The sequence below is a fragment of the Lepisosteus platostomus genome, chromosome 7 (assembly GCF_059453375.1).
Source record: "Lepisosteus platostomus isolate fLepPlt1 chromosome 7, fLepPlt1.hap1, whole genome shotgun sequence".
Taxonomy (NCBI): Eukaryota; Metazoa; Chordata; class Actinopteri; order Semionotiformes; family Lepisosteidae; genus Lepisosteus; species Lepisosteus platostomus.
The window spans coordinates 61,278,089-61,301,954 of NC_142617.1; the positions used below are offsets into that span (position 1 = coordinate 61,278,089).

Below are 23,866 nucleotides of genomic sequence, written 5' to 3' on the forward strand. Positions count from 1 at the left end.
AAACACCTACCGTAAGTCTTTCATAGTAGTCTGAAAATCTGGATGTCATGTAATCAGCTTTGACAACTCTTAGCTGATAACGGCACTGTGCACTAATTGATGTAATGGCATGTTACACTGAAATGGCTTTCATTTTGGTTCCGGTTTTCTGTAAGCAATTGCATTTGTAATGGGTAGTACTTGTGTATGTGTGGCACTTTTCATCCCAAAGGATGACTGAATGTTACCTGTGGAAGATGCACTTCTTCCACACCTGACGTGTAGTGACGTGCACGTGTTGGGGGCGGAGCGGTGGCACTGTGGCTCAGGATCTGCGCCTGTGGCTGGAAGGTTGCCGGTTCAAATCCCGCGGCCGGCAGAGGAATCCTACTCCGTTGGGCCCCTGAGCAAGGTCCTTCACCCCAACTGCTCCAGGGGCGCCGTACAATGGCTGACCCTGCGCTCTGACCCCAAGCTTCTCTCCCTGTCTGTGTGTCTGTGTGTCTCATGGAGAGCAAGCTGGGGTATGCGAAAAGATAAATTCCTAATGCAAGAAATTGTATATGGCTAATAAAGTGATCTTATCTTAGCACCCACATAGGAGAAGCAAAGCAGACAAATGGGCAATTGATTCAATGATTCAATGAATTTTCAGTGTTCAGTTCATTTAAATTGAGGAAGATCCTTAAGCCACAGCGTACAAGCTCAAAGTGGAACTTAGCTGGTACACCACCTCATGAACTGTGCTGTGAGATCTTCAACAGCAAAGACGTCGGGAGCAAGATTTATTGCTTCATCCGAAGTACAGCTCTGCTTACAGCACATTGCACCCAGTCTCCATCACAGGGCATTGGTAACATTTGATTTGAATCTGACCCGACAGAAACAATTAAAGTAGGGGTATATGCCTGTATAGTTAATAACCACTGCTGGATTGCAAGAACAAGGCATTGTTTGTTTGATTTTTTTTTTATTGAGAGATAAATTGTGCATGCCCTTTCACCTTGCTGTCTACAGGTGACCGAGAGGTACTCATGTAAACATAAAGGGACAGGATGTTGTTAGACTCTTGCCATCTGGTCATGTTTATTGTTACGGTCAGCAAATGTGTGAAAAACAACACAAAAAAAACTGGCCAGTTGTTCAGCTTCTAAAAAACAAGGGTATTAATAAACCATCATTTGTAATTGGACTGACAGCAGAAGCAGGTAATGAAACAATAAAGGCTGTTTGTGTTTCATCCCTCTTATCAATTTACCAGAATTCCCTTCTCCTTGCCACTTATGAATTATTATAATTTTAATAATACTTATGTCTGTGCTGTCGGACTCTGACACTTTTAATATCAGAAAACCTTGACTCTGTGTTAATCATTTTAGATTTGATTATGCTGTTCCTTTTCACTGATGTATTTCATTAAACACTAATGTTTTTATTATCTAACACACAATAAATCCATCTAGATTAACTGTATCCTGGATTCACAGCAACTTTATTCTTGTTGACAGCACTAAAGAATAGGGATAGGAGATGCAAACAATGTTTTTTACTTAAATGTAATATTATTAATTACTTAATGACTGGACGCTGGGTTACAAGAAATTGGAACTTCTTATTGGAAACAACATTTCCGTGTGTTTAATGTGAGAAGGGTCTGATCTGTAAAAGACATGTCAGTCAGCCAAACGTGCTGTTTATTCAACTAGAATAAACAGGATGTCTTGAAACAGGTTTTCATGACATAAAAGACTTTCAAAGTGGAACTTCCCCTCTACTTCCTTTCTGCAATTGTAAAAAAAATGGGCTAAGGTTCAGAAGGTAATTTATTATAAATCATGGGAATCTTAACCTTAAATCATCATAACAAACCATACTTGCAGCATAGAGTGTCTGATACAGTATAGGAAAACTCCACAGGTTTTAGGGGAATCACTGTAGAGGTGTGAGTTTGCAGCAAAGACTTTCATCAGATTAAACATTTTCCAGTAATGATCTCCTTACGCTCATGCTCATTTCATCAGTTCAATCCTCAGCCTGTTCCTCAGGATTTGTTGCTGCACACTAAGCATAAATAAAAAACAGAGATACGGTTAACTTAAAAAAAAAAATGATATAAATAATTCTTGAAGTACTTCCACGTTTAATGTGGTGGGACTTTCATTTCCATTCAATGCTGTGTTTTAAGTGTTTTTCTTTACTCACATCAAGTTACTGCATAAATATTATCAAAAGGTTAGTTTGTTTTCAATATAATTAATATTGATTCAGATACTCATATGTTATATTTTAAGTGTCTCTCAGTGTTTTTGGCATTGCTCTTATTTGCATGATGAACTTCAGTAAAGGATAGTTTCACTGTGGAAGGCATCCAGGTTTAAAGTCAACTGAAGGCAGGAAAAGGGGAACTGTGGGTCCTTTTTTTCTCCTAAACATGATCTTTTACATCTGTAGTATCCTGAGCTCTGAAAATGCATTGTGTGACACAGACGTCCACATATCCTTGACAAGTTAAGTCCATGTTTTGTTAGAGAGACTATTCTATGAGAGATCCTTGTAGACTTGAAATGGTCCTTATTTTGTTCCAAGTTCTGTTAGTGTACTAACTTCCATATTCCATACAGTAAGCATTCCACTTTTGTGCTGTAAAGAAATCCAGAACTGCTGTTCTTGTTTGGAAATCATTACTGCTGCCCTTTAGCCCTTGAATTTAATTTACTTCTACCTCTGTGGTGTTTTCAGTCAGGAAGAAGCAAAATTTTCTTCATGACGTGTGCTCATTGTGAAAGAACAAAACAGTCCTTCAGTCCCTGAGAAATGTATTTTACACATGCCATATTCTCATTAGTTATCATACAGTATGTGTTGGCACACCAAACGCCATCGCAGTCATTGTCTGAGTGCAGTAAATGTTTTAAGTGTTTATTTCTGATCACGCAGCATTGCACTTATATAGATTTTAGTAGAATTTTTGGCTGAATAGGCAGTAGTAAAATCCATATTTGTAGGTTATTATGCACCATTTTCCTATTTTTGACTAAAGAACCTAGTGTTCGCAGTGATTGCAGCTTTGTGAGTATTTTGCATTGCTCTGTTCCTTTAAAAATCTTAATGGCTTAATAATTTAGTATGATGTTTTGCTATTTGCTTTTTGCCAACGTTGGATGAAGGCTCTCAGTCAGGAGACTTCTTATTCAATCTGGAGAGCTATGTGTACAAGGAACCAAAGCATGGTAGGTACAGATGGTGTCATCAAAGGTTCTTTGGTTAGTAATGCTACTATTAATAGCATTAAGGACTTGCAAAAGCCTGCTATTTTTTTATTTTTGCACCACCTTTTGGTGAAGAACCGATTTTTGGTATACGTTGTCTTAAAAAACTGGTATTTATTAAGAGAGTCAATTATCCAAATTTACACCCTGTAGTTAAGTGAAAACATTTAGTGGAATAAATGCATCCTAATACCTGCAGGTAGCTGCATCAGCAGCATGCATAGGCTGCAAATGAACAAGTAAAGTTTATTCCATGCTGAAAAGAAAAGAAACACAACATTTTGGCTGTGGAGCCTTCTTTAGGTTTTGTTTCTTCTCTTTTTGGCATGGAATAAACCTTGTTCCTTTGCATCTTAAAACCTGCACGGATTGTGAAGAGCCTTAATTTTTTTAAATTCCTTCCATATGTGACAATTTTTTTCCAGTCTTCCAATCAGTACAAAAATGACTTTTGCAAGGCGTCTCACCATGCTGTTCTGAGTAACTCTTGTTGTTTTACATGAATACGACTTGTTTCTTGTGTTCAGTAACAGTTGTATTATTTCTACCATGATCGAAAACCTAGGAATTGGATTTGTCTTTTGTGACATATTTTTTTTATTTTTAGAAAGTTTCTTTTAAATAGGACTAGGACTAATGTTGATTGGGAATGATGAATGAATTGCTCCTCGACAAAGGGATTTTTTTGTCATGAAATCTGGCACATTTTTATCTTTCTGTCAATTTTATACTCTACCATGATTGCAGCCACGATTGTTTTTTTTACTTCAGATTGTATAGTTGATTTTGTAAATGGTAGGATGATCCAAACAGAGCCACACAACAAGGCTTGAGCACAACACAGCCAATTACAGAGGAGTGTGGAAATGAAGGCAAGAAGGACAGAGTGCGGATTGCTGGCACACATTATAAATCGTCTTTTCCTTGTCTGCATTTTTGTCTTGAGGACTTGCTTTAATAAGGAGTAGAACTGCATGTTGATTATACATCATACAATCTTTTATTATGACGTATATTATAATTATACATCATGATATATCTTGGTCATCCTGGCACAGACCTGCATTGGATTTTTTTTTTAAATTTGTGGTTTTAATTCCGAAGTAATTCCAGTTGCGTATTACAAATACGTTTTAATGCAGAAGTCCCGAAGGTCAAGAATAGTTTGAGAACTTTTTGGTTCTTATATTTTATAGATTCAGTATCATCAGATAGCTGTTATCATGCAGTGATGAGGATTTTGGAGATGGATATTAGACTACTACTGTCTACTGGGAAAAGAGTTCAATAAACATTTATTATGTGTGCCCCACCATGATCAAGAAGAACAAACATTTCTATTTGGTCATGATGTTATTTAAGCCTTTAATCTGTTAAAAGTTATTATTTAACAAGTCAGACCTATCATGATCATGACTGTATATAAGCATAACCAAACAGCCAGAAACCTGTCTAACCTTTATAGATTTAGAATTATGCGAATACATTTTCTTGTGGTTTACCTTTATAGTAATAATAAAAGGTGCAAAACAGATCTATTCAGTTTTCGTAAATTTAAGAATGAGCAGTGATTAAATAAAACAGCTGTCATACTTTCCATCCTTAAGGAACATTGTCTCTTTTTCTAATTAGCTGCATAGTTAATAGTTTTTACTCTTATTTTGGTGTGTTGTGGAATGTTGGGAATTTGTTCTTCATCAGATTGCTGTTAGAGAACATTTTATGTGATTTTAATAATTGTTTCTGTTGTGTGCTACTCTGAATTATGTTCTGTTCTGTTGTGCTTTAGATGTTTTTCTTTACTAACATTTATTTTCTTTTTTAATGCTTGCAATAAATGATAAAAGGACGTAAGCATAAAAAGTATAAAAAACACTTTAAGAAATCTAAGCGACATGATCACAAGCAAGGTAGGTATGTGTGATGCTTGTCATTTCACTTGGAACTTCTGCTAGGGGACTTGTTCCACGCAGTGACTGTCTCTTCTTAATGAATTTAACATTCATTAAAGTTAGTGTTCGTTTAACAGGAAAGTGGACTGTAGTATCTGGGTGAACAAAGCAGTAAATAAAAAGAGGACTTGAATTTATTTGATGTACTGAACTGCCCAATATGACCCAATATTCTTTGTTTCTGTGGTATATCATCTTTCTACAGACCTATATTGACACTCCTACTGCTTTTTGATGCTTGTATTAAAAGAAAGCCTTTAATACAGCATTGACATCAGCTGCATATCAGATTTCTTTCCTGATCTTTTAAGATATTAATTAACTATTGGTTTAGGGCTGGGTCTTACCGTATTGGTTCAACGAGACAATGCCACCGTACATCTGTGATCTGGATAAACATCTGCGCAGTGATAGTAAAAGCAATTTTGTGGGAAAATATGAAATTTTAGTTTACTCCTAATAGTTTCTTTGATATGAATGTTTATATTGATGACCCACAGAGGTATTTGCTTACTCCTTAACTTAAGCGTCACGTTATTTTCACACTATTGTTTGGCTAAAACAGTAAAAGATAATCCCTGTCATTTTTATGGAGCATAATTCCCTTTTACAATTAGAAACCTCAGGACAATCTCAAATTTCAAAAAGTATCCTCCCCTCCCATGATTTTTGAATGGTGATTAGTGTGTTTTTACAAAATGTTGTTTAATATGACATCAGATAACCCTGCTTAGCTCTTGGGTGAAACCCCTGATACATGGGTACATAAACATGCCTGCCTCCGTATAGCACACGCCAAGCTCAGCAACACCTGTCGAGAGTAAGCACGAGCTGGAGGAGCATTGCACCTCTTGCCTGTTCCACGACAGGCCTGTGGGTCTTTGGTATGTTGCGGAATCTGCAGGTTTTTTTAAACCTGAGAGATCTTTGACTACTACTAACCCTTACAATTGGCCATTTAGCCAATTTTGCACAACCGCTGGGGCAACTGAGATGCAAAGATGTTGGAATTCTGAAGTGTTGAACTGTTTTATGTCTTTCTGTCTATTCCTTCTGTTATCTCTGTACTATCTTTTCCATCAATACTGTTAAAAAGTGTTAAATCAAAGTAAAGTAAATATTGACAAAGTACTACTCAATGGCAAAGAAAAAGGGTATTTTGGGGGCATGGGTTTAAAGTGAAATTGTTTCATACTCCAATGGTCAGTGTCTGAGCTACATGAATGAATGTGTCCTTTAATTCCAGATAAATCCAAAGATGAAAAGAAGGACACATTTGCTGAAAAGCTAGCAACACAAATCATCAAAAACCTGCAGGTCAAAATAACCAGCATTCATATCCGATATGAAGATGATGTAAGTGTCTTTTTCAGTTTTTGAGCTCTGAAAGGTTCTTGAAATGCACTAGCTGGTTACCTGTTTTTCAAACATTGTAAGTTAAGCAGAATAAAATTACGTTTTGTAATCTTGAGTATCATAAGTCCTAGTCATGTTTGCCACGTGTATCTGTTCAAAACCATTAAGATGGGACAAATTATGTATTTTCTGGTTTTATTCACAGATTTCTGATCCAAAACGGCCTATCTCTATGGGTGTCACTCTTGGAGAGCTCAGCTTACAGGTACTGTATAATATATACAGTGGAATGGTACTGTATATGGCAGAGTGGTACGGTATGGTAGATTTTCTTTGGAGAGATCAACTGGTTTTGGCAGGGATAGAGTGACCTGCCTCATTTTGTAAAGACACCTTTTTCTTGTAAAGTGATGGGTGTCACTGGGTGTATACAGCTGAAGTTAAGGAAATTGTTGGTTTACTGCATTATTTCTAAGTTTTCATTAGATTTCCTGTGCTGCTAAAGTTAAAGGACTATGTTCTTACAGCAGAACAGCATACCGTTAATAATACAGAAAAATCAAAATTACCAATGTGTCAGTACTTCACTGTCAGCCTTTGAAACACATTTCATTTTGCATAGTTATTTTCTGTTCAACTTAAGAAAATGTGAATGTTTTATCTACTTATGCGGATCTGGGTACATTTTTGTTTGATTGAAGAGACAATATCATTAATGTTAGGTAAATATTAATGTGCTGTACGTCATGTCTTGTGATCGTGGGACTGAATGTGAAACCCATTTTCCAGTTTACTGAACAGAAACGGCACCTCATCACTAGTGTGCAAGGCGAGTGATGAGAGGATGAGGTCAGCTACTGTACTGTGCCTTGTTTGCTCTGGACATACAAACATGGGCTAGTCTGACTCATTCATGGGAGATGTTGGCGCTGAAAAGGCAGCACAGTTATTTCTTCTCAGAATCTCTGCAGCCCTTAGAGTCATAACTTGCCGTCACAGCATCTCGATAGGCTTATCTGGGTGCAGGTTGCTTCCTCAGTCTCGGAAAACCTTTGTAGGTTGACTGGAGATCAAGAACCTACTGTACTAAGCAATGAGGAATGAACTGTCTGCTTAGCTGGTTTACATGAATTGAAAAGTGTGGTTTATGTTAAATAAAAAATAGAAGCGAAAGTAAATCATTGAAGATTAGTTAAAATAAATGGATGGTGTTAGTTCGTGTGGTTTAGTGGTTACAATTGAGGTCCTCACAGCACAATGAGTGCAATGAGTGTTGTTCTTCTCTGTGCTGCTTTAATTGTGGAATTAGAACCTTCACTCTTGTGCAATTATCCTTGTCTTATGGAAGGCATTATTCCAACATATTGTTCCTTATGGAGAAGACGGGGAACACCCACTGAGGCACAGAGTGGGGCACAGAGACAGTAACTCACAGCTTCAGAGCCCTGGTTTATATTCCAGCTCGAGCTGTCCGTCTGTGTGGTGCTGGTGCAATTTCCCTTACCACCTTCCAGGTGAATGCTCAAGACGATTCAATAACTTTTTTTTTCTAGTGCGGCTTGCACAAGCAGTGTGACTATAGAGAAATAAAACCAAATTAAAAACAAATGTGTTGTTTCTCTGCTGTTTTGCACAGGTTCAGCATTAAATAGGGGTATGAAAGCTATACCACAATAATGCTGGTCTTGAAAGGAAACCACAGTTGAAATATGTTTTGCCATACCTCTTTCCTCCCGAGGACCATGATGTTCTTTCATTTTGGTGGTAAAACATATGTGAAAAGGTTTGATGCAGTTATCATTTATGGGGAGAAATAAAAAAGCAATGTAAAAACACAGATGAGTTTTGCTCCCTTGCTGTAGAAACCTAAAGTGTGTGTATATACAATTCAAAACCAAATAAGAAATGTTAGATTAGCTTTGGATGGACTGCATATTTGCATTGCAAAGAGGCAGGGAAATTTCCTCCTTGTATTTTCTGTGATGAATTTTTCCATTGATTGAGAGAACACCATGTCCTCTTTGAAGACCTGTCACACTAATACGCAGGTCGAAGGCTTTAATTAGCGTGCAGCACTCAGAGCCTACTTGGATCAAAGCGAAAAAGATTCAATTCAGTCACCGTTTTCTGAATCAGCAAACACTGGGAGTCTTCAGTAAATGCTGTGCTCTCAAAACCTTTTCTGCTTTACCGAGTGTTTAACATCATTGGTATAAAACCTCTTTTCAGACTTAAGTAGGAGAAATATCTGGATTTTTTAGAAGTATTATACATTTTTCAGTAGGTTATGTTGCTTATTTTAACATTTTGTGACTAAAAATACATCCGCAATGGCCCATTAATATTGTGATGGCTTAATGGGTTTATGTTCCACAGTGTCATCTGTATGTGGCTTGTTTATAATGAAGGTGCATGAGCCTTTCACGCACAAAAAACTCTCCAGGCAACATTTATTGAACATAGGTTTTTGTGCTCATGTCTCATTGCAGTTTAAAAAACACAAATGATGAGACACCTTATAAAGTAAAAAGGGCAATGAAAATGCGAACATGATCAAGTCTGAAACGTCTGAAGACTGACGAGAAGGATGTGATTGTTTTTCTTTTGTAGACCTCGGATGAGAATTGGAAGCCGTGCATACTAAATGAAACAGTCAAGATCATCTATAAGGTAATACTAAATCCAACAGTACAAATTATACTTAACAGTGAAGTGTGTTGCATTTCTTATAATGCACCATACAGTATGCCACCACGAACTGCAGAACTTATTAAACAAAAGAAAAAATATAGTTTCTACATTCCACGTATTCTTGGTATTTCAGTGATATATTTTTTAGCTTTTGATCTTCTCTTTCTTGTCCAGGAAATGTCTCTTTAGCTTTCTGTAGTGCCTGTCTGTGTCTTTCTGTTCCTCTTTGCCGCCATGAATCAGCCTCTGTTCTGCTCATGTATCGAGCCTTGAGCTAATTGTCCTTCTATGTGATCTTGTGAAAATTAAAATTTGAAAATGCCCTGGGGTGCTAAAAATACTGTGAATGGACAAATACAGAATGGATGATTTTCTGATCTTTTAAACTTGGTCTTCTAGCTGGTCCGTTTGGAAAGCCTGTGTGCCTACTGGAATGTTAACAGCCAGATGTTCTACCGAGGATCCTGGGACAATATATTGGTAACCTTCATAATTGGTTTCTAATTTTTGTTAGTTTTTGATTTTTGTTTTATGTTAATACACAGGGAAATTAATTACAAAGCTTTTGTATATCTTGACGGTATCCTGTGTAATAAGTAGCCATGGCTGCATGAATAGTATACATTGTAGTAGTAATAATAATAATAATAATAATAATAATAATAATGTGATCATTATTATTAATTATTTAGGATTTGCTCCTCAGCTAATGGCAGGTGGAGTTGATATTTCTTATTGTTTCCTTTATTTGTGCCTGAAACATCAAAAGTACAAACGTATTCAAACTGTTAAGCTTTGTTTTCAAGCATAAAATGAAAAAAGCCGCCCTGTGCTTGTCTGTGCAGATTTTGTGACTAATGAGGTCTGAATAGCATCTTTTCTTGAGCTAGAACTTTTACTGTTGACAGTTTAATAGAAGGAATTCTCAGTAATATACAGAAGGCAGTTTTATTATTGTTTTTCAGTAATTTTAGGTCCATCAAAGCAGAACGTTGCTTGTTAACTGCCAATATTGTGACGAAAAGCAAATGTACTGTTTCATAGTGTTCCCCAAGTAGGTGTTAAAAAGGACTGCAGTTTTGTGTTCAATAGTTCCTTTAAAACATTAAACACTTTGTATAAGTAAACAAACCTTTCTTAACAGAAAACTTCCTTTCAGGTAAATATAAAGTTTTTTTTTGTGTTTACCAAAGAGGATCTGAAGAAACCACAGGAAACTGTTCTATAATCTCGCTCAGAGTTTGTGTTAGGTTTTTATATTTTGTTTCAGTACAGATAGTGTGGGAGCCGTGGTACAGTAGCTCCGATGGCAAGGGGGTCTGGCTCCTGACCGGAAGTGTCCTGGGTTCAATCCCAGGTTTAACCCTTCGGGGGTAACAGGCCGGCCGGAGCGTGATGCTGACCACATCACCTCCAGCTCCAGTGTCAGATGGTTGAGAACAATGGTGGCCCTTGCCCTCCAATCCCCTTGGGCCTTGATGGCCTGAAAAGGGGACCTAACCTACCTGCCTATAGATAGTGTAAGCATTTTAACCAGCACAGTGGCCATGTGTTTTAAGTTTAAAATCCAGGGTAACTACTGTAGCATTTTGTTTTTTTTTTTTTAGTTTTAATGTTTATTATTAATTTTCAGCTATTTAACAAAAAAGAAATCCTCGAGAGTGATTTATTTTCTCTTTATCTCTGGATGAACGAATGACACGCAGAAAGTTGGTTTCAAAATTAAAGATCATGTTGAACATGAAATGTAAAGAAGCGGTCAAAAACAAACCCATTTTAAAATTAGTGCTCTGTTATTTTAGTGTGTTAACTAGAGCTACAGTAGTACCTGTTTTTTTATGGCCCTGCGGTGAGTTGAAAGCAGTTGCGAAATCTACCTCTGGAGCAGGTAATTGTTTTTAAAAAAAAAATTAAAATAACCCATTACCCAAGAAGAAGTGTAAACAAACATGACACTCAGTGGAGGGATGATGCTCAGTGTCATGGATTAGAAGCTGATATAAGCTCTTTTGTGGTGCTGGAAAGTGGAGAAATCACTTTAATCAGTTGCACGTCTGGTGAAGAAAATCAGGTTTCTGGAACAGGCTGTCGAAATCATCAAAATCTCACAACACAAACATCCTCTGTCAGGATGTTTACCCAGTCTTGGTTACCTAACAGATCAGCTTTATATCTCTTTAATTTGATCAGCTTGCCTGTCTTCAAAGGCCTCGGATACAGTGCTTTATTGTGGAGTAGCATTGAAGTTGACAGAGACAGAAGGAAGTGTGCTGTATGAGCACGTACCAGATCTGACTGGTACCTTCCACTCCTGCCTAGGATTTCATAGCAGCAGCAAACAAGATAGGAAGTTTCAGTGAACCGCGAGTTGCTTTGTCCATGAATTGACGGTGATTTATATCATCATTGCATAATATCTTTTTAAAGAATACATAGTCTCCACAGACATTTTGCTCTTTACTTTTTATTTGCAGTTAATCAAATAATTGCTCCCGCTCCACCAAAAGACATTCTATAAAACCAAAAGACAGCGTCTTCTACCTGAGCACCTTTGTCAGTCCCTACATGGTCCCCAACACTGGCTCACTGTTTAGTTGTATCACGAGTGTTATGAGGGCTGTTGATCTAAATTTGTGTGGTGTACTTATATGCATGTTTAATTTTATGTGGAGGACTTAAGGACTGTAAGGGTAAAGCTCATTAGTGTTCTTTGTTTCTGGCCTGTTTGAGAATGGACTCCCACACTTGGATGCTTATCTTGGTGTATTCCTGGCCTTTTTTATGAATGAGTGATTCTGGCAAGCATCTTACCTCTCCAATGAGAACGTTGATCTGAGCTCTCTCAGTGCACTTAAGATGGGACAGAGGCCTCAGGAGGAAGGCATGAATCAGCTCAGGAGCTGGTTGAACTGCTTGCTTAGAAGAAGCTGAGGAGATGTTTAATTGCATTTAGCAGATGGGTTCAACAGGCTGATCTGTTTTCAGTTGGCACACTATGTCATAGGCCACCTACTGTACGTATGTCATTTATAACAGATTAGTTCCCTCAGAACAACAATGGGCATCAGATGGATATATGTTATTACTGTTTCTCTTTTGTGGAGAAAAAATGAAATAAAAAATAGAAAACAGTTCACACAGGTAATGCAATACAGTAACATTTCATTTTGTTTTTCAAAAAATGTTGTTTTCTAAATAATTTCTGATTTACAAATCCCTTCTAAGAATCTGGTCAGATCATCATGAAGGGAAGGACATTATGGAATCCTTATTACTACCCTTCTGTGCTTTCACAAAAAACACAAAATCTAAATCACATTTTTATATGTGGTCAAAGTGATTTGCTAATGTCCCCATATTTGCAAAAGACAAATTCTTAATACAAGAAATTGTATATGGCCAATAAAGTGATCTTATTTTATCTTATTTTTGCAGTAGTGAAAGAGCCTGCTCACATATTTGCTATGTATAGTTTGCTGCGAATAATTAAGATTGATGGTGTGGGATCATTTCCTTTATCTTGAAAAAAAGTTAAAGCATTGCAATGATTTGCATTAAAGGCAGATGTACAATTAACAGAAAATAGAGTTCAACATGCTGCTTAATTTGCAGATTAACATGAAATAGAATTGAACAGTCTGTAATGCTGAAATCAGAATTAGTGGTTTGTCATTTGTTCTGGTCAAAAGTATAAAATATATAGATTAAAGTCAATTGTGCATTTTCATAAATTGCAGTTTTTAATGTGCAACCTTTTGTAAGAATACATGTTTGAAGAAATCCAGTGAAATTCCTTGGTTCAATCTAAGTACTTTGCTTCAGACTCTATGTAAATAAAACTTTTTAATCTTCCACTGTTTAAGCTTAAAAGCTTAGCTTTTCTTTTGCTACTATAACATTAGTTAGTTGACATTAATAAGAGAAAAGAGCATCCTGACTCTGACTTGTTTAATATTATACAGGAAGTGTCTGTTCAGGAAGTGAGACCAGAGGAAATGACACGGTTAGCAAATCAGGTTGCCTTATTCATCTGTGCTGACAGGTTTAATAGCCATGGCTCCTAATTAATAGTCAACATAAACCATATGTTGAGGTGTGCAAGAGACAAAAATGAGTGTCACGTAACAGGAAACTGGTCAAACAAGCTGCTCGTTTTTAGAGGTGGATTAACAATAACTACCTCTCCAGCTTCCTTTCCCAGATTTAATTAGCTTTCCCATAAAGGATTAAAAAAACACTTTTGTCACACAAGTAGTGGTACCTATTGTCGTTATATCTTGGTACCTATTGTCGTTATATCTTGGTGATGAATAATTCAGCAATTTAAAAAAAGCAAGGGTTGTACGTAGGAAATTTTCCAAAATGACATCAGTTTCACATTAAGCAAAATGTTAAAATGTATGTAAAGCAAAATGGCATAAAATAAGTTCTAAATGTTAACTTTTTGTTGATTGTGTTTTTAATGCACAGTGGCAGTTTTGGAGTTTAACTTTCTATTTTGTCGGGCCCAGGAAGGCCAGTAAGAGGGTGATCAATTTCATCCTAATTTTTTTTTGCTGCTTTTAAGGTATTCCTCTCTCTCTGGGAAACGATAAGGATTATCCATCTATTCTGCATTTAAAAAAATGTTTTAAACTCTTTTGTTCATTAAGACGTTATTTAACCTGGAAGCTTACAGAGCACATGGTTTAGAAGTCCAAGAGACTTCTGTAGTAAAAAACTGTTTCTATATTTTGTAATGTGTACCCAATCTGGTTATGGGAATAATATGCAAATACCGTTGAATTACTGTACATTCCTTGAGTTCATTTTCTACAGAAGGCAGTTTTTGTGTTGATGCTGTACAGTATGTGCTTCGGCGCTGCTTCAATTTAAAATTGTATAAGCATATATTGTATAATTTAGTAAGGCTGTTCAGTTGCACTTCTGAAAGGTCTGAACATTTTGTACTGATTAAACAGACTGTGAATAAAAATAATAATTGCTTGAGGTTGAGAACTCCAGCGCTCAATCCAGACTATTATGACAGGTGAGCGAGCGCCGGAGCAGCTATTTCTAAAAGGCTCCAAAATGGTTTCTTTACATTTTTTTCTGTATAATGATAGGTACTGAACATCAGTAGTCTTTGGTTGCTGCCGTCGGTCTGCGATGTGTCCTGAGCTCTGCAGAGCAAGAGCAGACCAGCCTGTCCAGGCTCAACAAGCCTTGCCTGTTGCTTTTCTCACTTATTTGTGTGGGATATTTAAATCTGTGGTCCTCCTGTCTCGGGAATGAAGACCTATCTCACTTAAAAAAAGCTGAGCTTGGAAGACTTTCCATATTGACATAGTCATGCACGTCTGTACAAATATGACACCTTTTTGTACACGGAAATGTCAAAAACTGTAAGGTTTCCTGTAGAGTAGGTGTATCCACGTTTGAGAATTCAAGTTTGTTGAGTCCTGTGGATCTGTCAGAAAATAAAAATGAGCACTGAGAATTAAAACATACTTTAAGCCAATTGAAAATAAGCAGAGGGACTTCATGAAGGCACCAGAAGCCCCAACACTCACCCTGCTTAATGGCACAATACTTTATGTCTTATATAAATATATATTATATGTATTTTCTTAAATAAATGTGGGTGGTGCAGACACTGAATTTGAATATCTGGAAATGTTTTGCATCTTAGAAGTGGGTGGTTTTAAATTCTCATTGGAACTTTATTCTCAATTTCATTTAAAACATCAGTTTCCCTTAATTTCTTTGATGAGATATTTAGTCAAGCTTGTCAGTGTAAAGTATTTCAAACATTTTATTGTATAGATACACGATACCTTATAGTAAATATAGTATGACCCATAAATAAAGCCTTTTTGAAGGTGATGTACACCTTTTGTTAAACAGGACTTTGCAGGTTCCTGAAAATGCTTTTGAATCATTCAGGCTGCCTGCTTTCTTTGTTATTAATTGTTTATTATTTTCTCTTAACCTCCTTCTATTTATGTCTCTACAGTGGAAGCTTAAAGATGGAATCAATACAAAAAAAGACGAGCTCAAAGACCATCAATACAGTACGTAAGCAGAAGTGAACAAGCAGACATAAATTAGCATGGGGATAAAGAGTTTTTCTCTTGTTAATTTTATGAGCATTCCCTTTGCTCTCCATGCCAGCAAAAACAGGCTGAAAGGGAAACCATGGAAATCCTCCTCTTTATCTGTGCACTGCTTTTATCTTGGGACAGACTCCCACACAATTATTTGTTTTTTTGGCATTCAGAAAACAACCCAGTATCTATCTGATGTGCCCACAAGCATTTAAAGCTCAGTCTAGAAGGTGAAGTGGCCAATGAATTCTGCTGGTCAACACTCTGTCTTTAATTACAAAAAGGGCCTTGTGCAGCTTAATTCTGTTGCAGGAGAACACCAAGCCTGTGTAACATGACTACCTTTGACTCAGATTCAACAAATAATCGTCCTCAAATTTAACATTTGTTCAATGCAAAAAATAAACATTAGAATCTGATGCTATTTGATATGCAAAAATGATTTCTGCAATACTGAACATTTCTGAGAAGTAGGAGAGGAGGGACAGTGGAAACCTTTTGCCTTCAGTCCTATTGTAAATATTAATATGCACAGCAAACATGAAGTATTTGTACGGGTACTACCGGTAATACTAGATGAAATGTGTGAATTCCCCTGATGATGAATTTGTTTACCTCCACATTCTGTTTGTGTAAGAAGGAAAGGAAAAATATTGTTGGAACTGCGAGCACCCTTACCGTTTATTTGAAGATTGGCATTGCACATGTTGAAATAGATTCTGATTATGTCTGAGACTTTCATTTGTGTGTTCGACTCTGCAGCGTCTCTGGATTTCTGGTCTTGAATTTGTTTAAAGAGGCAGTGTGTCGGTACACAGAGAATAAGGAAGTAAGGTATTAATTCAGGTTTAGTCCTTCTCGGCAGAGTGCACTTGGGAAAATCCCTCCAGTGTCCTTGCTCACTATATCCTACCTAGCCTCCTGAATCTCAGCTAAAAGAAGTTTTAGAGAACTGAAAGACTTCAGATTATTATGTTACTGTTATGTGCATAACAATAAATAGTTTGACTGCAGAAGACCTCTTGCAATGACTGTAGAGTCGGGGTAGCAGTCGGAACCAAAGAATGTTGGCTTTGAAGAATAATGCAAACTTTCTCTGTTCTAATACAGTTTTCAGACCCATTTTTGCTTCGGCAAGGCTTTGCATTGACCCCCATGCTGAAATTGAACTCAAGTCCCCAAAGGTCTGTCTGGATTTGGCTGTGCAGAATATTGCCATTGAAATGACCAGGCCACAGGTAAGAAGGCCCAGAACCTATTGTATGTGTTATCATCAGGCTATTGGCTTTTTTAGTGTCAACAAAGCTTCAGGCCATATAGAGTTGCGCTTCAGTATGACTTGCCTTCATTACTGTGCTCTCGTATAATAATAATAAGAATACGAATAATTTGTTGTTGTTATTATTATTGTTATTGTTATTGTTATTGTTATTGTTATTGTTATTGTTATTGTTATTATCAGATGTGAGGTATCAGGACTTTGAAGACCTTGTTAGTCTCCTCATCCCACAGCACAGGCTTATTCCTTTTACATTTGCCAAAAAATGTATCTTTGTATTAAACAAATTGATTTATACATATCAACTGATATTTGTTATCAGTTATCAGGGGTTTTGCTTTAAATGTTTACCCATTCATTTCCCTGCATACCTGTAATATTTTGAGCATACTTCAGCTGCTTACAACTGCATTTTTAAATATTTAGACCAATTTGCCTTCATTATGCTCAACCATAGATTTGTGAGACTTCCCCCGCCTGGCTGCAGAGAGACATTGTCTTCTGTTTAATTGGCAGATGTGTTGCGTGGGATTTGATGTTACGCACAGTTTAATTTTTCCTGTGAAATATTTATTCGCTGTCGATCCAGCACTTAGCATGTGATGTCAGTGACTTAATTTATTTGATATTTATTTGCTGGGGAAAGCCAGGCACGGCTTTTAGTCATCTGTCTTCTGAAATGGGAATGTTTACTGCCATGTGCGAGCAGTCAAATATTTGAGCATTTTGCTTGATATATTTTTCTTTCGAAATACCTCACGTTTACAAATGCGCAAGCTCCTGTTGTTGCATATTCTCTCTTATGAATACCATTGTATAAAGAGCTATTTTTAACGTTCCATGTTTTTTTGCAGTATCTTTCTATGGTGGACTTACTTGAATCTATCGACTGTATGGTAAAGAATGCCCCATACAGGAAATACAGGCCAGATGCACCTGTTCACAGGAACGTCAAAAAATGGTGAGCTAGTATAAGTGTTTAATAAAACCTAGGTTCATGTTGCAAAAACCAAAGGAGTTTCTTTGTTCATTTATTATTGTATTCAAGACCATATTACTGAATGGAATTCATTGAGATCCATCTGACATCTGTTAGATGTGGTAATCTCTTCCATTGGTTAAACAATTGATGTAATAGTCTATTGAAATAATATTAAATACCACGTCTTATGTGTCATTGAATGTGTTAATTGAATCTGGTTTTGATGGGTTCCAATAATTTGCATTCTGGACAGCAACTTTAAACAGTTTATACAGTAAGTGTAAACTTACACCTGTCCTTTCATAGGCCAAATTCATCTAGGCTTTCTGGATAGATCCAAATGCACAAAAGTACTTGACAACCTGCTAATTACACACCCATGTAGAAGAAAATTTTAATAAATTACTAGAAAGACTGTAAATAAAGGTTTTTGATTTATTTCTTCGTGTGCTTGACCATGGAAGGTCTTTTTCATATGAAGGTCATGGTTTGGCTCTTTCAGGAAGTGACAGTTCCATTTTTCCATTTAGAAATTAATTAAAATTGTCCTTCAGAATGAATATGTTTGGAAAACTGTCTAATTATATTGACTCATTTGGGAGCTTCAACAAGTGATTATATTGAGAGTTGAATATGACCCCTTTGCAAGTATTGTTTGATGTGTTGCATTTAAGAACGCATTTCATCCTTATCTGAACCAAATACTTGCATTGAATTGAATGCCTGTCACCATCAATTTAGGAATTTTAATTTACATGTCATATACAGTTTCATCCATTAATGCCATTGTTTTCAAATAACCTTCCTAATTCTTAATTGTTATTGTAGACGTTACTGCAAAATTACATTTATTTTACATGTCATAAAAATAGATCAAATCTGAATTTGAATGAATTGCATACAAAAAGTAAGAAAAACAACCCGAAAACGCATTAATTCCATCAATTCCTAAAGTAGCTAGTTTTATGTAAAAAAAATGGTATGGTTATGGTTTGCCAAACCAGGCATGGCGTTATTTGGTTTTCTAGAGGGGGAAGTGATGTTAGCCAGTAATGACAGGTTTCACACATGAGTGCCATCTAGTGGTTGTTGTGCAAAGAACCGTTTTCATGCATATCATTCGTTAATGACAATATGGGAATAATGAGACCCAGGGTGAGATGAATTACTTTTGGTATATGGAACGTTTCAGCTAATATGGGACTATTTACCACCCTGTTACACCTGTTAGTGACTGTTGGAGAACTTTTGTTAAGGTCAATGAATAACATACCTCATTGTCAAAGATGTTAAAGATAAAAGTAATTGTTTTTGAGTGCCTCTTGTGCCTTTTGCACTACACACCACTCTGTTTGGACTTTTCAGGGTTTTGGAGACCTTGAGTGATTGACATTTAAAATATCGGAAGTGTTGAGCTGCACAGTTCAAGCAGTGGCTCAGTGTTCATTTCTCAATGTTTATTTCCAGGTGGGGTTACTGCATCACCAGTGTGCTGGAGGTTCAAATTAGGAGATGCAACCAGATGTGGTCGTGGCGTCACATCAAAAGGCACAGGCAGACTCTGAAGGTTTACAAAGCAGTCTACAAAATGAAGCTAACCCAGAGCAAGCTCAAAGATGACATAGAAAAGCAAATTCAGGTGAATTCTCAGTTAATCTGTTTGTGCTTGAATTTATTAAATAGCCCAATTATGAATTTATTACAATTGTGCATTTCCTTCCTAAAATTAATGATTTGTCAGCCGTAATAAAGCAGTTCACCTTTAAGAACACTATTGTAATTTAAGAACAGTCAGTACTGTCTTTGCTATGCAAACTGCACAAAAAGAGGGATTTGTACTAAAGTTTTCAAATAGGGATTGAAGAGTATGTGAATGTGAAATATGTCATATTTGTCTTATTTCGTAATCTGCATATTTCAATTGAGCTCTTTTTAACACTTAGCCTATTTTTAAGATGTATATTTCTTTTTTGTTATCCTAGGACCTGGAGAGAATCCTTGATGTTTTCAATATAACCTTGGCCCGTCAGCAGGCACAAATGGAGGTATGTATCTATTTCTTTTTATAGAGCTGAATGTTATCTAGCAAAATTAGGAAGTCTCAATCCTTTAAAGATCTCTCTACATTTAACTCTCCGGTTTGCACATACCAGCAGAAATGACTTGCCATTCATCCGAGACACAAAATACTTTCAGACAGGGGATCAGAGCTTTTTTTACAGGGACATGTCCAGTGTCTGATTTAGTCTTTCAGTATGTCTTTGATTTCTGGCACCCTATCACGCCCTGTGGGTCTGTCTCTGGTGACCTGTTTCTCCTCAGCTGGTCAGGTCTGGCCAGAAGCTGGTGGGAAAGAAGCAGAGTGGAGAGAAGCAGAGTGGAGGAGGGTTCTTCAGTGGGTTTTTTGGAAGGAAAGAATCAAAGAAAAAAGTACAGGAGGATTCCACAGAACTGGAAAGTAAGATATTCTGCACTTCTCTTTTGAATAGGGAATGAGATACCCTTCTCTTGACTTTCATTTTTTTTTTGAGTGAAGAGAAAATGAGGTACAGGGGGGTCCCAGATACACATCAGGGTTAGAGACCTGAAAGTTGTGACTTAGAGCAGCACAGCATTTTTTGAAGGAATGTTTCACCTTAAGAACAATGGAAATATGGGAATTAGAGACCATAAGCATGCTAGCTTTGCCCATGCAGCTTAATTCAATGAAGCTTTTCCCATTAGAATCGTTTATTATTTTGTGAATATTATTTTCCCATTAGGATTTTCCCATAAGAAGCAGTGGAATAGAATAAGGTTAGGGACCTTAAATTAGATTAAGTGTGTCTAACCAAGTAGAGTTCAGAACACTACTGTGTATTATAAACCATTTATATGTAACCTTTATAAACCCTTGTTACTCTTATCACTCAATTTTATCTTGACTTACCAATCATTTTAACATAACATCATTTGAAACAAATTTATACAATCTTCACCATGGGCTATGGTAAGATCTGTAGTACTGAATTTAAAATGTCTTCAGTATTTTTAAGGATCATGTGTATACTTGTTGGAGGAAGTTCCATGTAGCGTCCAACATCAATGGCACGTCCAGCTCTTTTGCTAAGCTGTAGTACTTCTAATTCTGCATCCAGATTAGTGCTTCTGTGCCCTTTTCTACATTCAGCACCTTCACTGTCACTTGCACTGTTTTAGGAAATCAATGTTGCATGGATGCAGAGATAAAATATGCTAAAAGGTGTCATTTACTTGGATTTTTTTGTGCTTCTCTAGGTATTGATGAGTTAATGACTGCGGAAGAAAAGGCCAAACTCTACACTGCTATCGGATACAGTGGCAGCTCCCATAATCTTTCCTTACCCAAGCAGGTAAGCAGTTAGTCTTTTCTTTATGTAGGGAAAAGAGAACACAGCCGTTTCTTTTGATTCTTGGTTGTATCAATTTAAAGGTCTTTGTAATCTTGAAGGCTTTATAGATGTGTGCGTCCACAGTGTTAATCGCATAGGGCAGGCCTGCTGATGTGATCCTGCTGCGGTGTTCCTCTTGTGTTGCAGTATGTGGCTGTAGTGATAATGTTCAAGCTCTTCAGCACGTCGGTCACTGTCCGAGAAGAGCCAGGTGTGCCAGAGATACTGAAGGTGCAGATGATTGATTTGAGCACCAGCATTTCCCAGAGGCCTGGGGCTCAGGCTGTCAAGTAAGCTGCATCTTTATAGTCGGCATCGCTCAAATGAATTTCATTTTTTTTGTTTGCTAAACACTTTAATTGAGCTTCACCTGTTCCTCTGTTGCTTACCACCTGATGTTGCTTCACACCTGTGTAAACAGCCATCTTGCACACCTGGAAATGCCTCACAGAAAAGCAACCTTACTGTTCAGTGTTTGTCTGCCACTAATTACTCACTTGAGCCAGTGTTCCACTGTTCTGTACAATAGGTAGAAGTGCATTTCTGTCTTTTTTGCCAAATTGTAAGGTCCTTACGTTCTGTACATGTCATTTCAGTGCAAACCTGACTAATACTAATACTTAGTAATACTGTCTGATTAGTCATCCAATTTGTGATGTATTAAATAGCTGCTTTGGATACAACACAAGTGCTTCTATTTGCATTCTGATATATTTCTGCAGTCGTCTATGCCCATGCAGAGTCCTGAAACTGCCGGTCCTGCTGTATCTGCAAGACTTTATTATGCACATGGTCTCCACCTGAAGACCTTGTAAATTGTAAACTAGGATCTAAAATTATATAAATATAGGATCACAATAAAACTCTTTATATTATTTTTTTCTAGTACAGCTGATCATTTCATGTTAATTCTTGTTTTGTTTGTTTTAAAGAATTGTTAATTATTTAAAATTAAGAGAGAAAGCATGCATACTGTACCTTGAAAACAGAAATATGAAGTTAGATTTTTAGAGTTGTTCATGTCTTGATTCCAAACTGTTTCTAGATCCATTTTATCAATACTTGTACAAAACAAACTGGCCTTGAAATTATTGCTAAATTTAAAAAATCACATAACTTTAGCATGACTGTAAATTGACCTGCTTTCACTGTATTCTTAACCAATGTTTCGGTACTTTCAAACTTGAAGGCAACAAAAGATTTTCAGCTGCTTGGCAGGCAAAAAGAACAGACATGCAGTAAAAAGAGGGATTTGTATTGCATCAGTAATGGTGTTTGTTTTAAAACCATACATTGCATAGTATACAAGATTAAGTTTCCCTGGAGTTATAAAAACATCAAATTGTGAAGTAGGAATCTGTCCTCATTAAAAATAATTAAACAAGAATGAGAATTCATTTAGGTTGGAGTTGTATCATTTCAAGGAAGAATAAATTCTTGTTACATGTACTGTAGCTTCTCACAAGCCCCTTGACCTAGTTTGATCCTTTGTTTGTCTCAGATAGAAGCTCAGATAAGATGAACCCTACAGTGACCAGTGTGTAATTAACTTTGGCTTGTGCTGGGCTGCTTTTCAGAATGGAGGCTAAACTGGAACACTGGTACGTAACAGGGCTCAAGCAGCACGACGTCGTCCCCTCCCTCGTGGCCTCTGTAGGCGACTCCAAGTCCTCGCTGCTCAGCATCCTGTTTGAGTTGAACCCAGAGGGCAGCACAGCTGACCAGATGCTGGCGGTCCAGTCCCAACCTGTGGAGATCATCTACGATGCTGTAAATATATGAACCACTGTGTTCTACATTCTTTGTACTTTACAGCTCTTAGGTGTGTGAAGGTGCTGTCTCTGCACACTTACCTGCTGCGTTAGCTGGGCAGTTTGCCTAAAGAGTAAGATAACACACAAACCGACTGAAATGCATTGGTATTGAAGGTGAAGAACAACAAAACCTGTCACTAATGCTTGTACCAAATGCATATATTTTTTTTCCATTAAATACATTATGAAGCCTTAGAATGGTTTATTCATGTTAGTTCATAAGTTAAATTTGGCACATCTTTTAAATCAACTGTTAATGCCGCACAAATATATGATTGAACAGGATGCTCAGTGTCTTCTCTGGCATTCAGGTTTGTAAACTGCATTTTGCCATACAAAAAAGGCTGTGAAATGCTGGTTTCTGACTGCATGTGAGTATAGTCCAATGTGAGCACAGGTATACTGTATATCAGTCAAACAAAAGTCTGATCTCATCGGAATCATTTTACCTGATAAGTGTTTTACAGAACAATGTTTGTACAAAAATGCTGAGAAATGTAGAAGTGTTATTTTTCTTCTTATCATATTCTAGAACTCATACAAGTTTTAATATTTGGCTGCATATGAATTTTACAGTATTACAGTATAATACAGTATTTACAGAATTACAGTATTTCAACATAAATGTTCATATAAATATATGCTTTCTCTCAGATGACAGTGAACAGCCTGGCAGAGTTTTTCAAAACTGACAAAGGAGTAGATCTGGAGGTTCTGACTTCTGCAACATTGATGAAATTAGAAGAGATCAAAGAGAAGACTGCAACAGGTGGGATATTGGAATTGATCATTGTTTTGTGTGTACTGGTATTATTTGTATAGCAAAGTATTTGAAGTTACTTGTTCTGTTAAGAGCCAGACCATGAACCTGCACAGGTTCTTGACTGTTCCAGACTTCACCACAAATTAGGGTTGAAATGTTGATTTTCTGTTTCTGTGTGCTAATAAAAAAAAACATTTGCTACATTTATCTTCAACGGAATGCATGTTAAGGGGAAGTCAGGTTTTGTGAACAGAGTTAACAACAGATAAGTGAGAAATGCAGCTC

At 36.8% G+C, this 23,866-nt stretch overlaps 1 protein-coding gene across 5 annotated transcripts in view; it reads left to right on the forward strand.

Annotated features, from left to right (window-relative positions):
- Positions 1 to 23,866, forward strand: part of vps13c (vacuolar protein sorting 13 homolog C) — a 96,913-nt gene that overhangs the window by 16,743 nt on the left and 56,304 nt on the right. For 3 of the 5 annotated variants that reach the window (XM_088641590.1, XM_088641587.1, XM_088641588.1), the window contains exons 6-21: positions 3,147 to 3,209; positions 5,096 to 5,158; positions 6,447 to 6,556; positions 6,762 to 6,821; positions 9,167 to 9,226; positions 9,647 to 9,727; positions 15,243 to 15,300; positions 16,444 to 16,571; positions 17,467 to 17,573; positions 19,062 to 19,233; positions 19,577 to 19,639; positions 19,917 to 20,052; positions 20,871 to 20,965; positions 21,152 to 21,294; positions 22,582 to 22,774; positions 23,473 to 23,587. In XM_088641590.1, coding sequence (XP_088497716.1) covers positions 3,147 to 3,209; positions 5,096 to 5,158; positions 6,447 to 6,556; positions 6,762 to 6,821; positions 9,167 to 9,226; positions 9,647 to 9,727; positions 15,243 to 15,300; positions 16,444 to 16,571; positions 17,467 to 17,573; positions 19,062 to 19,233; positions 19,577 to 19,639; positions 19,917 to 20,052; positions 20,871 to 20,965; positions 21,152 to 21,294; positions 22,582 to 22,774; positions 23,473 to 23,587 — 1,647 coding nt within the window. The remainder of the gene's footprint in view (positions 1 to 3,146; positions 3,210 to 5,095; positions 5,159 to 6,446; positions 6,557 to 6,761; positions 6,822 to 9,166; positions 9,227 to 9,646; positions 9,728 to 15,242; positions 15,301 to 16,443; positions 16,572 to 17,466; positions 17,574 to 19,061; positions 19,234 to 19,576; positions 19,640 to 19,916; positions 20,053 to 20,870; positions 20,966 to 21,151; positions 21,295 to 22,581; positions 22,775 to 23,472; positions 23,588 to 23,866) is intronic. The other 2 variants (XM_088641589.1, XM_088641591.1) reach the window with 1 other exon arrangement.